Source organism: Grus americana, chromosome 22 (genome assembly GCF_028858705.1).
Source record: "Grus americana isolate bGruAme1 chromosome 22, bGruAme1.mat, whole genome shotgun sequence".
Classification (NCBI taxonomy): Eukaryota; Metazoa; Chordata; class Aves; order Gruiformes; family Gruidae; genus Grus; species Grus americana.
In genome coordinates this window covers 4,288,114-4,303,494 of record NC_072873.1, presented here as the reverse complement: position 1 = coordinate 4,303,494, position 15,381 = coordinate 4,288,114, and the positions used below count along the sequence as shown (strand labels likewise).

General features: G+C 42.1%; 1 protein-coding gene across 1 annotated transcript; it reads left to right on the top strand.

Annotated features, from left to right (window-relative positions):
- The first annotated feature begins 206 nt into the window (after positions 1-206).
- On the top strand, positions 207-9,406 carry MEOX1 (mesenchyme homeobox 1). Its single transcript, XM_054801663.1, has 3 exons — positions 207-938; positions 7,328-7,500; positions 8,328-9,406. The coding sequence occupies exons 1-3, from the start codon at positions 488-490 to the stop codon at positions 8,484-8,486; spliced, it is 783 nt and encodes a 260-aa protein (XP_054657638.1). The 5' UTR covers positions 207-487; the 3' UTR covers positions 8,487-9,406.
- The last annotated feature ends 5,975 nt before the right edge of the window (positions 9,407-15,381 follow it).

Sequence of the window (15,381 nt, the reverse complement as noted above, 5' to 3'; positions counted from 1 at the left end):
CAGACATTGTTTCTTTAAAAGGCTCCATCTGCAAATCCCATTAGATGTGCATATAAGGTTTCGGATGATTAATAGTTGCCTGCTTTGCTTTGGTTGGAGGGACCGAGGGTATGTACGTTAACCCCTCCCTCCCCTCTCTCACATTTCACTTCACAAACTTGTCACTCTCTCCCCAGCACGGTATTTAAAAAGTGTTTCGCTCATGTCCAGCACTTCACAAGGAAGCAAGCTTCAGGCCCCGGGAAGCAGGTCAGGGCAATCACGGCGCAGATCTGGGTATTGTTTTCCACTCGGGACAATGAAGACGTTTCGAAGAGTTCCCAAAGTAACAAATCTGCAACAGCATAAAACCCACAAACAAACTGTTGTTTAGGGAGGACATCTATTCCGTAAAATTCAGAAGATTTCCCCTCTGCTCCTTTTCTGATTTTGAAGCCTGAGCTGTAACCGGTCACCAGCAGCGGAGTGTGGACAGGACTGGACGCAGATGGATCCCACCAGCAGCAGCTGCATGCGCAGTCCGCAACCTCCTGCCCCGCTTTGGGGGTGCCTGCGGAGCACCCATGCGGACGTCACCACAGCTTCAGGGCTGAACCACTACCCGCCAGCACCATTCTCCTTCCATCAAAAATCAGATTTTGCTGCGTACTCTGATTTCTCAACCTCCTGCCTGGTGACTGCTCCCCATAGCTTCCCACGTGAGGAGCGGGCATTTGTGGAGCAGCATCCCTCTTTCCAACACTCTGACTGGCATTTTGCAGCAACCGAGGCCAGAAGACGACTAAATCCAGGACTGGCCTTGGGTTCTGGGGAGTCAGAAGTCAACAGCCCAAATCCAGTGAGCGCGGCAGCGGGTATGAATGAAGATGAGGAGGTACCAGTAAATACTACAAATGAGACTGAGAAAAAGTCATCCAAAAGAAAAAAGGAAAACTCAGGTAGGTGATATGAAATCAGGGTTGTGGGATTGTACAGGCTATAGAATGAGAGCACCTGCGAGATTAGGAATTAAGAAATAAAGCTGATGAGGAAAACGTTTTGTAAGTCTTGACTGGGGAATCTTACACAATACCGACACTGAAATTAAATGGGTTACTCTTTGATGACCTCTGGTGTTTGCATTTCACTCCTGCAGACCTTGTTTACCGAACCAGGCATTTTACCAGCATAATGCACATTTGCTGTAACTAAACAGAAATCACGTGGCATGTATACATTGAGCTGAAAGTCCTAGGATGCGGAGCTATATATCGCATACCTGCCATTTGCCCAAGCGTAAGAGAACGGCAAAGAGCAAAGACCCCTCATCTTGGGCTGCCTGTGCTAGATGGAAATGTTATGTAGGATTTTGACATCTCAGTTTATGGTAAGAAGTATAAGATGCAGTGTCTCCCCTTAGATAAAAATTCTATTTGACCTTACTAAATATTAGATGTTTTTACCTCAAAACAGGAGGTACTAAAAGTTTTCCCATCAGTACATTGCAGAAAATGTAGTTTTCAATGTGTCATCCTCACTAGCAAAACACATCGTTTCTACAGCACAATATTCAATAATTTCATAGTTATATAACTACTAAAAACCTCTGATTTGCTGCTCTCTCAAATCCAGGTATGTGAAATATGCATAAAATTGTTTTCTCCTAAGGAAGCTGTTAAAAATTAAGATGCTTATATGCATTCATTTGCTATAGTATGAATTTACAAGCTACAGTGCACTTTTTCCCACAGCACTGCTATGAAGTGGGGAATATTTTCCAGTATCCTCATTTTATAGGTAGAGAACACAGCAATAAACTCATTTATTTATTTTCAGGTTTCACAGGTTGGCTACAGAAGAGCCACCTCTAATCCAACTTTGATTTCTCCATTTTGCAATTGAAACAACAAGTTGTATTCATCCTCTCTCTGTCACACAATTAGTCCTAATATCTGTTGTCTTCCAATACGAATAGACTGTCAGGGAACTTATAAAATAACTAATATTCCAAACCTCTTTATGCCCAGAATCTACTTTACTCCCCTTGCTTATTTGTTTTTTTTTTTTCCTTTAGAAATCCAGCTTTGGAATTTAACTTAATTTCTATTGAAAAAGCATGTTTGGGACAAGAATTTCCAAAAAACCCAAATGCAAAGAAGTTTTTTTTTTAAAAAAATAATTCTAAAAGTGAACAATGCTTTTATTAAAACATTTGCTAGTCATAGGTAAACAGCAGATCCCAGCACACTCAGATTAGAAAGATATCCTTGTTCTTAAAGAGACTGACTCCAAAGTGGAAAACAAACGTTCCTTCTTTTCTGCATTACCAGCACCCTTGACATTTTCTTTTCATACTTGCTGCTGTCCCATATACTTTTCCTTACAGGGGAGCTGTAAGCAATGACATCACTGAAAGGTATGATGTTTCCTACCTACTGTCGCCGTCTGTACGAGTCGTTACTCTAGCAAATGCAGAATCATGAAAACATCCCAAAGGGGATACCATGGCTTTTCCTTTCACCCCCTTCTTCGCTTACCAGACAGCAGATCGCATTATTTGCTGTCCCTCCTGCAAGCTTTTCCTTCCTTCTGTCCTCAGACAAAATAAAACAAATGAGGGGAAAGTCTATGAGCAATTTTATTGTGATTTCCCTCACCTTTATAGCAGTTCCAGAAACGCAGCTGGACATATCACATAGCGAGTGTTTATTCTAAGTAGAACATAAGTCTGTTCTCTCCTCTGGAGAATTTTCCTTGATTTCTTTAGAAAAATCTAGGTACCCCGAGCCTTCTTTTCAGAGATTGGGCGAGTAAAGAAAAAAATATAGTGAAATCACTTGAAGACAAAAACCTGCAAAAGAAACTATTTTATTTTAGTTGGTGCCTTATGCACCGCAATTTTACCTGAACTGCCACATAGACACGGCATTCCCGTGATTTGTACTAGTGCGTGCAAAACCCTTGGGTTCTTGCAAAGACCCTAGCTATCACAAGATACACAGTGAAGATCTTGAACGTGGCTCTTTGCAGAGCATTCTGAGAAAAGTCTAAAATAAGCATATTTCTCAGGCAAATAAGCAGAATGGTGTAAAAAATAGTTTTAAAAGCTTGTTAATCTTTAAAACCTTTTTTGAAGCATGAATATATCAAAAATATTTAAAGAATGGCTTTGGTGTGGCAATAACAACAGTGGCATCTACCATGTACATGTACCAAGTACTCATGGATAAACATGCCCACGCTCTTCCTCTACAGGCTTTAGTTATTTAGATACCGTATTCAGTCTTGACTTTACGGGCTCACCAAATGCCCTGAAAATAGAAGTTAACCTAGCGTTAGCTTTCCCAGCTGCCTCTGCTGTCCATCCACAAGCCATAGCCATTAACGTTTCCAAATAAAATTTCAATAAAGTTTCTGTCCCACCCGTCCTAAATTGTACTTGTGTTATTACGCACTTGAGGTCCCCAGATCTCCAATAGTGATAGAATTAGAATTCAGACAGCTTTGTTTTATCTCAATGACACAATACGGAATGTTAGCGAGGTTGCAGTAGAAATGAGAATGTGATAATGGTGCGTAATGACTCCCTTAAAATTAGACATACAGTGTCCTTGACTGAAGAATTCTGGAAAACTTTGTATTAAAACTTGTAGAGCTGAGCTGAATTCCCACCTGCCAACCTTGCTCAGTCTTGCCACTAGCTGTAAAGAGGATTTTCCAAGCTTGCAATTCCCATTTACAGTCATAGGGGCAAAAAAGAGCAGTGGGTAAGAGTAGGTAGCAGCAGGTAACCTGAGGAGGACTAAAAAGCAAATTACAGGCAAGTCCCTGATCAGTTTAAAGCTGTCTGGGTGCAGAACATCATGTATCACAGCCCTCGGTATGCACCCTCCATGGGCCATTATTCCACGAGGTGCACGTTGAAGTAACTTTATCATTAGCTGCCAAATGAATCCACTATTTATGAGGTCACCCGGCCAACGCTCCTGATAGCTTTCAGAATTTTATGTTTCATAACAGCAAAATCTATCAGCGTCTTACTACTTGATTTAACCACTCAGAATAAATATGCCTTCAGAGTCTTTAGTAAGAGGAGGAAAACGCAACATCGTGCAGATGCTTCGTATTTTTATTTTACTTCTACCGAGGGAAAAATTGCAGACATCGACAGCGGTCTGCAGAATAACAAACGTGCATTGATCTGGGCTGTGGATCACCACAAACATCTAAGAAGCAGGTAGGATCCTCCACGTATTAGCGATCCCCATGCTTCTGTGCCTAAGCTGCTCTCTGAGCAGTACAAGCACCCTGTGTGGTGCCACAATCCTGTACCTGCACGGCGCAGAGTCCTGACACCTTCCTCCAAAGCATTGCGTACTGGTCATCGCTAGCAGACCAGTTCAACCCAGTGATGGAGAGCAGGTACTACTTCATGAGACCAGATTCTGATTCAGTTATGCTGGTGTGAGCACAAAGCAAAGCTGACTTTTGTTGACCAGCTCCAAATGCTGAATTTGGCCCATTTTTTTTCAGAAAACAGGTTGCCTCTTCATAGATACACGTATGTATTAGTGCCCGACACGGGTTTTGGTTTGGAAATTTATAGTTTCGGTTCCTGCACATACTTTGCTGCAGCCCTGGGGACAGGCGGCTGTTCCGTTCAACCACACCGTGGACTGGTTGGGATCCTGGAAGTACGCATGCTCCGTGGTAGGGACACAGATCTTCCTGTCAGTCCTGAGCAGCTTTTTGGGTGGGTTTTTTGGGGGGTTTTGGTGGTTTTTTGGTTGGTTGGTTGGTTGGTTGGTTGGGGTTTTTTTTTAACTGGCAGTACAGTAGAAAATCTTTCCAATCCGATTTGTCCTTTCACACAACATTTGCCATTTTCCACATTCTGTTGTCAAAACTCTGAAGCAACTAGGCCCAATTCCCACTATTGGAATATCACAAAACCTCCAGCCATGAATAACCACACGTCTCTTTAGAACACCATGTGGCACACAGCCTGAATGACAGCATCCAAGCTACACACCCTGCTCTGTTCCCAGAAATACCTAGCTATCTAAAATCGTTCACATTGGTTTTTGGAGATGAAGACTGGTGAAACTGCCCCTTAGAAAGGATGTCCTTCACACGAGGCTAAGTAGTGAGCTCACATGAATATTCAGGTTCCATTAACTATTTTTGTCCCAGGTTAATTTGACAAAGGTGGCTTTAGTTCCTGCAGAACGTTATTGGTGTTGGAGAGCTGCTTCACCCCTCCAGATGTTTGTGAGGGGAGCAGAGACCCAGGGGGGAAGCTCTTAAAACCAACGCTCCCAGAAGCTGGTGGCAAAGTTCTCAGCAGGGGATCCACGCTTCAAATCCCACTTCCCCCCCACTCTCTCAAAAGTGACATTTGTTAGCCTTTGGGAAACGTGTAACGGGGTGTTTGTTCAGTAAGAGATGAGAATGAAGGGGGTTGTACAGCTATGGGCAAGAGCATGGGGAGAAACTTCTGGGGGTTTGTTTTCATACTTTCCCCAGCTTTATTTAGGGATTTTTGAAGTATAAGTACCAAGAACAATGTTGATGCAAACAAGACTTAATTTCACAGAACCATAGAATCATGTAATGGTTTGGGTAGGAAGGGACCTCACAGCCCATCCAGTCCCACCCCCTGCCATGGGCAGGGACACCCTCCACTAGCCCAGGTTGCCCAAAGCCCCATCCAACCTGGCCTTGAACACTGCCAGGGAGCCAGGGGCAGCCCCAGCTTCTCTGGGCAACCTGTGCCAGGGCCTCAGCACCCTCACAGGGAAGAATTTCTGCCTCAGATCTCATCTAAATCTGAATTTCTTTGAAATAGAGAGCAGTACAGCTGCAGCATGTGACCGATGCACTGGTCCCTGGGTACATTATCACTCATGGGACCTGCGTTTGATTTCTCTGTTTCTGATGGACAGAGCTAACATCAGATCAATCACGAAGCCTACAGCCACACCTGACACATTTTTCCAGCTTTATTACTTTGGCAACCAAAGGGACATCCAGAAGACGATGCTGCACATTGTGCTCATTGCTTCCATTTTGTATATCATTTCTAAGTAGAAATATTATGCCAGGACACACGGAACTTCATTGCACACTGGTCGCACACAAAAAATAAGTAATTAATCCTCAACATAACAAAAAACCTAATAGCATCTTCAGTTCAGGGAATCTAGACAACTACAGGAGCAAGAGGGGAGAAAGAGTCAAGGAACTTGTAAAAGTGACTCCCTGAAAGACTGGCAGTTTGGGCTTTGCTCACTGAAACAAGGGCATTTTTCCTTGCATTGCTTGGAGATTCTTCACAAGCACCAATTTTAAAAACACAGGAGAAAAAAAGAAAATAAAAAAGAAAAAAGAACAGAAAAAGATTTAAAGAAAATAAAAATAAAAACAGAAAAATAAAAACAAAAATAAAAACAGAAAAAGAACAGAAAAAAATTTAAAATAAAATTAAAAAAGAAAATTAAAAAGAAAATTTTTAAAAAAAACTAAAAAAGAAAAAAAGATTGCCACAGTCTCAGGCAAAGTCAATTTGTGTTTGCTTTTTAGCATAATTGCTGCAACATCCCTTTGGCTATGGCTTGAAATTTGGCTTTGAAATATGACTCTTGACCACACTGCAGCCAAGTGCACAAGCAACAAAAAAGTTTTTCAGGGCAGCAGAGTGAGAGGGATGATTCTGAGGCCAATCACGCTCACAGACACCAGATCTCCTTCTAGTTTTCATTTAGCAAGGATCAAAAGTAGCTCAAAGTGTGGAGTATCGCTGGTGTTGCTTATTTTACCATGTTCCTCACACACATGCGGTATTCCCAGGCGATACGCCGGCTTTGGGCGCTTCCTAAGTGACTTCACCCTGCGCCTCGCACCAGAGCTCGTCACCACGCGCTCGTACCACGTTACGCATCGTACACATGACGTGCTAGCTTGGCCAGATCAGGGGAGGGTGAGAATACGTGTATAAGGAACGAAAGTAAAGATGTAGGGAAGGAAACTGTTTCAATGCAATGATAGTAAGGAATGAGAGCTTCCTTCCCATAGCTGCTCGTTTCTGACCTCGCAGACCCACGCTTCTGCAGTTTTAACGACCCACCCCGTCCCGACTCCGAGCTGTCCCACCTTTGTCCCCTCGAGCCCAAGACTGCCAACACCGAGAAGTCACCCTGAGCTTGAGGGGGCATAACACAAACCTCTTAAAACTTCCACTGAGCGCTTCGATTAGTAGCTCATGTCAGACCTCTGCAATACACGTACGCGTGCGTTCGCACAGACCGATGTGACTGCAAATTACACGACGTGTGTGCTTGCCTCTTAGAAAACCAGAACTCGAGCAACAAGGCAGAAACAAGCAGCAAATCGCGGAAGGAAAGGACAGCTTTCACAAAGGAGCAGCTACGGGAGCTGGAAGCTGAATTTGCCCACCATAACTACTTGACAAGGCTCAGGAGATATGAGATAGCCGTGAACCTGGATCTCACCGAGAGACAAGTACTTCTGAATCCCTGCCTCCCCAGCTTCTTCTTCCTCCCCCACAACTTCTCCCTAAAGCTAAAAACCAGATATGTCACTCAAGGGTGTACTTTGCAATGGCACAGAGGTATTTTAATACAAAGTCTCCACATTCTTTTCAAACACATTTGTTACAAATTTCTGTAAGTAGTTAAGAAATGTAATTACGTTTACCTAAACTAAAGATGCATTTGGGAATAACTGATATCTACTGAGCTGTTGTTTACCACCACTCATTGGTACGTAATGATATGTCAGGGCTTACAGATGGAATATGGATATCACCTTAGACTGCAATTCCCAGGAAATTATTAGAATGATATATGTTAGATACATGCGTTCTTCCTGGGTCAGGTAGTATTTTGAGGTGATAAGGAAAGACAAAAATGCAGAGTTTCATGGGGAGAGATATTTCTATTCTCTCACTGTGATCTCAGTCAGGGTTTCCTTATCAAAACTTAGCGGACAATAGAGGAATTGTTCAATTAAGTGAAGCAAATGACAATTCCCGAAGCGTTAGGCTGACTAGATGTTAGAAGACATGAGATGCGCTGTGCCCATTGGATTGACATGCTTAGTTGACATAAGGACAGGGTGCAGGTCTCAGAGAAACATCTGCCTGGAACGGTTTAGAAGGAATTGTTCCTGCCTCTCTTAGAGAGATGGATGGCTTAAACTTGTGAGGTTCCTTTCACCTTTTCTTCTAGAATTCCACAAAACATCTGTCTATTAAAACACATGTATATGCATAGGTCTGCGCATATGCATACTACAATAAGTAATTATTTCCTTTTTTTATCACCCAGGTCAAAGTATGGTTTCAAAACAGAAGGATGAAGTGGAAACGCGTTAAAGGTGGGCAACCAGTGTCCCCACATGAACATGACACAGAAGATGTAGACTCTGCCGCCTCCCCCAGCTCTGTCCTCGCTGCAATGGGAGAGGAGTACGGAGAAAGTAATTGATCAGAAAGTGGATGCAACACTGCTCTGGGTCAGCTACACCACGGGATGATCCTGCGTGCAAAACCTCTAGCCCTGAATCTTTTAAAGGCGCGTGATGCTTTGGGTTACAGAGGCAATTAAAGCCAAAGGAGGGCATGATTTTTATTTTTTGTCTGAATGAATTTAACGCGCTCTGGAATTGTCTTACTACCACAGATGTGTCTGCAGAATAAAAGCTAACAAGCACTGAATATAAAACAGGAGTAATGTTGTCTAGGCTCTCAAACACTCAAAAAATTACAGGTTGTCAGTCACCAAGAAAGGGTTCAGCAAGGGATAAAGCAACGGCATTGTCATCCAACCTTTCCTGGTCACATCTGTTCATTCTGCATTTGGACTTGACGTGGCACATTTTCCTTGTGCCTTACTTTAAGAGAAATAAATACTTTGATAGTCACTGATTTTTCTTGCAATCTGAACACCTGTACGGCTAGGCAGTAAGATTACAAAATAAAAATTTGAGACCAAAACTATATACACAGAATTCTGCTTACCAGTTTCAGAAGAGATGGCTTGCAGATTGACAGTCCAAGAGGGCAGGTGCCGTGTTGATGGTAGCAATTTGCAGAGGGAGATTTCTTCCAAACTTACTGTAAAACCTGAAATTAAATTGCTAGATCTCAATTTCAAATATTTTTTCAAAACTCTCCTTACCAAATGTCACAGTAGGTACAGCAGAGATTAAGGCCTCAACACAATAGCTGTCACTTTTTTTTTTTTTAATATTTAAACCTATTTAACTAAAGGAAAACTACTGTTTAGTGCTGCATTTCTTTTGGATTTACGGAAACTCTCTGGAAACTCACAGTTTTCTTTGTGAATTCAGGATTGTCAAGAGAAGCAGAAAACAATGTTATCTGGGGTGATTTAACTGAATTTATTGTCTGCAAATTCTCATTTCATTTTTTCATTGGAGACAAAACTTTCCTCTGAATAAACATGTACATGTGTATATTTAAATTACATATAAAAACATGTTAACTACGTATTGTGTGGAGTCACACTCATTACTTACTGTCTTCTAAATCGATATCTGGATTTATGAATTTCGCGGGTAAGTGACCAACTTAACCCTTTTTGCAAACTTCCCATTAACAGGGTTTTTTTTCCAATTTTTTTTTCTTTTTTGTGTGCGTGTGTGTGTTTGCAACTGATCAAATATTTCATACAAATGAACAGTATTTGTGCTTTTCAAAACACGTAAACGTATTGTGTCTTTGATCACCTCTGCCTTTGACAGGGTTTGAGGACACCAAGAAACTTTACCAGCAGCCCTTAAAGCCACTAAAGGTGGCACAGCTAACTGTCCATACTTCTAATACAAATAATACATAAAAGAAACTTTCCAGTACAGAATCAAAAACTGCCAGAAATCTTAAGAACACTTCCACTTGAAATTGTCCCCCCTTTGAGCTGAAATTTGTAGTATATCAAATTGCGAAGTTCTAGAAAAGCATAGTGTCTGCCTCCTTTTCATCTGTCTTTTTATCTAATATATTAATGCCATACTTGAAACAGAATTTTACACTAGCATATCATTATGACTATTGAGAATACTGAAACTTCGGTTTCAATATTTGAAAGGTAACCATTATTTGCAGCTATGGCATCCTACCTTCCTTTCACCTTACTCCGATGCATCGTTATTGGGGTTTAATGTGGACCGCAGATGTGCTGGATATAAAGTTGCATATCTGGATGATATGTTTATAAAGTTATCTGGGGTTATTCCACTTGTAAAAGATCTCAAAATAGGTAAATACCAACTTTATTTTTGGAATAGAGATGCTGTATTCTTTACGAAGAGCTGATTATCCTCTAAGAAAAAATATCCATTAAATTCCTTCTTTAACATTTCCAAATTCTATTTGATAGATGAAAAAATGAACAGTTTAGATTATATATTTATGCAAAAACAATGAAAAATAAAGAAATTTAAGCAAAAGAAATTATTTAAAAATAAAGAAACTTGAGAAGTGAAATGCTATACAAGGTATTTTCTACTTAAAACCAAACCCAGTAAGTGGGATGGAGAAAGGAGAAGCTCTAATTTAAAAAAAAAAAAAAAATTAAAAAAAAAATTATTAAATCTATTATGTATTTGAGAAACCGAAGATTGAGAATACTTTCAGTATTCCATGGTGACAATGAAACACCAGGATGTCCCTACTGATGTTTATGCACAGTCGCTTTGCAGGACATCCCCTACCAGCTTGAGGGACACGGCGCAGCCAGCCCTCTGCAGCAGCAGCCGCTTGCCAGGCAGCAGGGCAGGGAGATGGTGGCTGCGTTACCGTGTGGTTTCCCACACCGTACTCATCGCAGCATGCCTACAACTCCTACCCACTAGGGAAGAGGAGAAAAAGGAGGGGAAAAAAAAGAAGAAAAAAAGAAAAAAAGAAGGGGGAAAAAAAAAAGGAGAAAAAAAAAGAAGAGAAAAAAGGAGAAAAGAAGAAAAAGGAAGAAAGAGGAAGAAAAAGGAATAAAGAGGGAGAAAGAGGAAGAAAGAGGGGGAAAGAGGGGGAAAGGAGGAAAGGAGGAAAGAAAGAAGAAGGAGGAAGGAAGGAAGGAAGGAAGGAAGGAAGGAAGGAAGGAAGGAAGGAAAGAAAGAAAGAAAGAAAGAAAGAAAGAAAGAAAGAAAGAAAGAAAGAAAGAAAGAAAAGAAAGAAAAAAAAAGAAAGAAGACAAAGAAGAAAGAAAGAAGAAAGAAGAAAAAGAAAGAAGAAAGAAGAAAGAAGAAAGAAGAAAGAAAAAGAAGAAAGAAGAAGGTGAAAGAAAAAGCAGAAAAAAGAAGAAAAAAAGAACTACATCACTGACGTTTCACAGGGCCTCTGCACAAACTACGCTGTGATGACAGCATGGATGCAAACTTGTGTAAATCCTGCGAGTGCCTGGACGGAGAGGAATTCAGTCCCAGTGCTCCCCAGACCGGCCAGACAGGTATCCAGCAAGCACTGGTACCCCTGAAGAGTCCACCTATCTCTCTGCGAAACAAACCCCAACGTGCACTTTGTCATCATAAGCTTAAATGAATGCTGCATTTAATTCAGATTAATAATTAAGAAATACCCAGTTAAAATAATTAGGACTATGCGTGTATGATATTTTGACGGGAGATCTTGCAGACGGGCGGTTATGGCCGGACCCCAGTGACTCCAGCAGCAGCATGCTGAGGCGTACTACGACAGAGCGCTGTTATTTGGGTTACAAACCTGCCGTTAATAATAGGTTAATAACCTCACTAGTCGGGTTACATAAAACTAATTGGCTAAAAAAATTTGCCTGTACACAGATGAGAAGAAGCCGCAGTTTACTGTGACTTTAAGAGCGGAAAATGTCTGTGGCTCTGCTTGAACCTCGGTGCTTTCTGATTAAGCTTTTGCCTAAACTCACTAGTTCAGCTCTTGGCAAACACCGAAGAAAGTTATTTTTGTGAAGAAATCTGGTGCTAACTCAAACATCCGACCCTCATCTCCAGGAACACAAAACACCATGGGGCAGGAGTACTTTGTTACTCATTTCCTCCTGAGCTCTTAAGGCAATAATGCGCTGTACATCACCTCACTGCCTCCTCCTCCTCGCTGTGGTTAGAAAGTTTGCAAGCTGCAGAAGGAGCTTATTTTGTGATGAAAATTTTCAGGCTCTTGGCTACCAACATAAACCAAAATCAGCTCCTCACCCAGTTTTAGAAGGCTAATAAATCTTCCCTTTCAAGGAAGCTGTCAACAGCAGTATATTGCATCCTAATTCACTTAAATCTCGTCAATGGGCTCGCACTCCGTATCCATAATTACAGCTCCTGAACAACTCTTGCTCTGGCTTTTGAGAAGTAAGGTATGAGTCACCTGTGAGATCATTTTATGTTTAGGCAGTTTCCGCATGAAACCATCTGCTTATTCTAAGACTTTAGTGGTTTGCGATGGAACATTTCACTCCCGACATCAAAGCATTTGACCCCTGAACCTCTGGTGCCAAGAATCTTCCAGGCAAAGCCTGTCGTCTGCGAGCAAAATCTCTGACCTGCAATTATTTTTTCGCAGAAATACACATCAGGCTTTATCCTCCTCCCAGAAGGGAAGTAAGCTACCTGGGGATGTTTGGCAACGCTTCCCATGCCTGATTCTCCGTAAGTAATCTGAGCCACGCCATCACCCACGTAACGTTGGAAGGATCTGGCAGGTCTTCCACAGGAAGCACACGCAGGCAGAGGAGCAAGGCTTTCTTCCCATACAAGGCCAGTGCAAATAGCCCCCAGGGACTGGGGATATCTGTATAAACACAAAAAATATGTGCTGTAGCCCTTTACGTCTGTGCTGCCTCTTCTAAATGCAGGAAGAAAAGCGCTTTTCTTAGAGTCAAGGATTTTATGGACATTTTATCCACCTAGCCAGATGCCAACGTAGCATAGGTCCTGATTTGTTTTACATATAGTTTCTGTATCCCATGACTCCTGTCGTTAGCCCTCAGTTTCTCTGCATCGAGTGCTGCTGTGCTTGGCTATATATCATCCATCTCATGCCAAACCAGATGTCTGCACAGCCTTACTGTCACGCCAGGAACTCCAGCAGTAACCAAACACTCTTCCCCTCTTTTGCTCTCCTGCAGCACAGACCAGGCTTTGAGCAACCTCGTCTAGTGGAAGGTGTCACTGCTCGTGGCAGGGGGGTTGGAACTAGATGGGCTTTAAGGTCCCTTCCAACCCAAGCCGTTCTATGATTTACAGTCTGTTTCAGTACAGGAGCAAGGAGAAATCCAGCAATAATGAAGGACAGGTATTCTTCAGGAATGGGAAACAGGGTAGATGACCCATTAGAACATATTTTCAATAGTTTGATGATAGCAAACTGACAGTAATAATTTTTTTTCTTTTTTTTTGCTAGAACACATATCATTACCAAAGTTCTTCCAGCCCCTGAGAGCAACCAGTCCCATGTAAAGAGATACTCAGCAATCACTACTACTAAGGGATTGTGGAAAATTACCTGGTCCATGAAACAAGTGTGGTATCACAAGAGCTTAAGGAAGTGACAGATTGCTGTTTTGGAAACATTTTTATTCATTTCTGAGTAGAACAGTGCTTTGGAGGAGCTGTGTGGCAGTTTACCGTCAGCAGGCCCATGGCTAGCCTAGGGAAGAGGTTTGTGCTTTGAAGAGTTCCACCTCATAGTGCTTTGGCATTTACTGCAGAGCAAATCCTCTCCCCAATGATTCTCTGCTCCTACAGGGTTTAAACAGCCTGCACATAACACTGGAAGTAGCAAAGTACCAGCTACTGGCTGACTCAACGTGTTTTGTTACTTTTGTTCATCTTGTTCAGGGTTTTTTTTCCAAATATTGCCAATCGTGCCTGACTGATCACAAACATCTCATGCCATTTTAAACAACGCTCTCCCAGCAGTAAGCGTATCTACTCGAACAGCCTTATCATGGACAAGAACATCTACAGTTTCCTAGGCAAGACCCTCGGAGCTCCAAGCAGAAAAGGTGCATTGTACTTCCTATGCAGTTCCTTTCAGAACTCATCTTTCCAAGATAATCTTGAAACTGCTGATATGACTGGTGTGATTGTCATAATCTGTGAACTGGCACCCTGTTGGGGAATTTCCTACAACTTTGTCATGTCAATAGAATCACAGAATGGTTGGAAGGGATCTTTAAAGATCTTCTAGTCCAACCCTCCTGCTATGAGCAGGGACATCTTCCACTAGGTCAGGTTGCTCAAAGCCCCGTCCAACTTGACCCTGAACACTTCCAGCAACCGAGCATCCACTGCATCTCTGGGCAACTTGTTTCAGTGTCTGACCACCCTCATAGTAAAGAATTTCTTCCTTATATCTAATCTAAATCTACCCTTTTTTAGTTTAAAACTGTTGCTCCTTGTCCTATCACTACATGCCCTGGAAAAAGTAACTCCTGCTGCTGCAAATCTTTGTCTCTCTGAGAAGGAGCCCCTCTCTGTCAGGATTACAAGCTGGTGAAAGCCTGAAGGAATGGATACTTGCTCACAACTGCACTTTTCACCGAGGCTGGTAATAAAAGGTGTCCAATAAAAACACGACACTTCCTTTTTCATAAGGTATTACTTAAGTGGATATGACTGTATTTCATTATGGAGACAGCAGAGCGAAAAATTAGAAGCAACAGCTCTGTTTCCCTTCAAACGCTTTTTAAAGCTGTGGCATATCCTTGCTAATGTTTTGATAAACCACCTGCTCGTACTTTTCCCTGACAGTGTAAGAGGCAAAGATTGCGGAGGGAAGAGTTGTACACCTCAAGGGTAAAGCTGGTTGAATTGGCTGGCTGTAACTCAGAGAAAAACTGTGATACCTTCTACAACTCCTCCAAGAAGCTTATTGCCAGGGTTGAGAAAGCAAGGTGCTAAGAGAGAGCAAGACACATCTAGGGTCTGTCTGTCTGTCTGTAGGATTTGCTCAAGCAGAACCACCGCTCTTTGTGCAACAAATGATTCCCTTCTGAAGTCTGAACCAGTTACAATCGCACGACTAAACATTCATTATCCGCCTTTCCTGAGCTGCTTTTCCTGGGACAGTTTTCTCCTATGTAGTAGGTACTAAAGTTGTAGAAGATGTACAATGCGCCTCTTTACCACGTAGGCTATCTAGTGCAGGCATTTCTGCATGTCCTTTCTCATCAAGCTGGGTGGTTAGTGTTGGATAACATGGTACCAGCTTCAACAAAACACACAGCTTGTGGTTATGCCACAGGACCACTGAGTAAACTCTGCTAGAAGAGCTACGTCTGAATTCTCAGCCTACGTGATAAACGTAGGCAAACATGCTAAACCCAACTGTGCATCTGCAGTGAAAAGACAGAAGCAACCTATGCCTTCTAGAGG

Excerpts from the sequence above, each read along its gene's own strand:
- MEOX1 (XM_054801663.1), top strand. The coding sequence starts at position 488 with ATGGATCCCACCAGCAGCAGCTGCATGCGCAGTCCGCAACCTCCTGCC. Across the intron at positions 939-7,327 it reads AAGAAAAAAGGAAAACTCAG|AAAACCAGAACTCGAGCAAC; the intron begins GTAGGTGATATG and ends CTTGCCTCTTAG. Across the intron at positions 7,501-8,327 it reads TGGATCTCACCGAGAGACAA|GTCAAAGTATGGTTTCAAAA; the intron begins GTACTTCTGAAT and ends TTTATCACCCAG.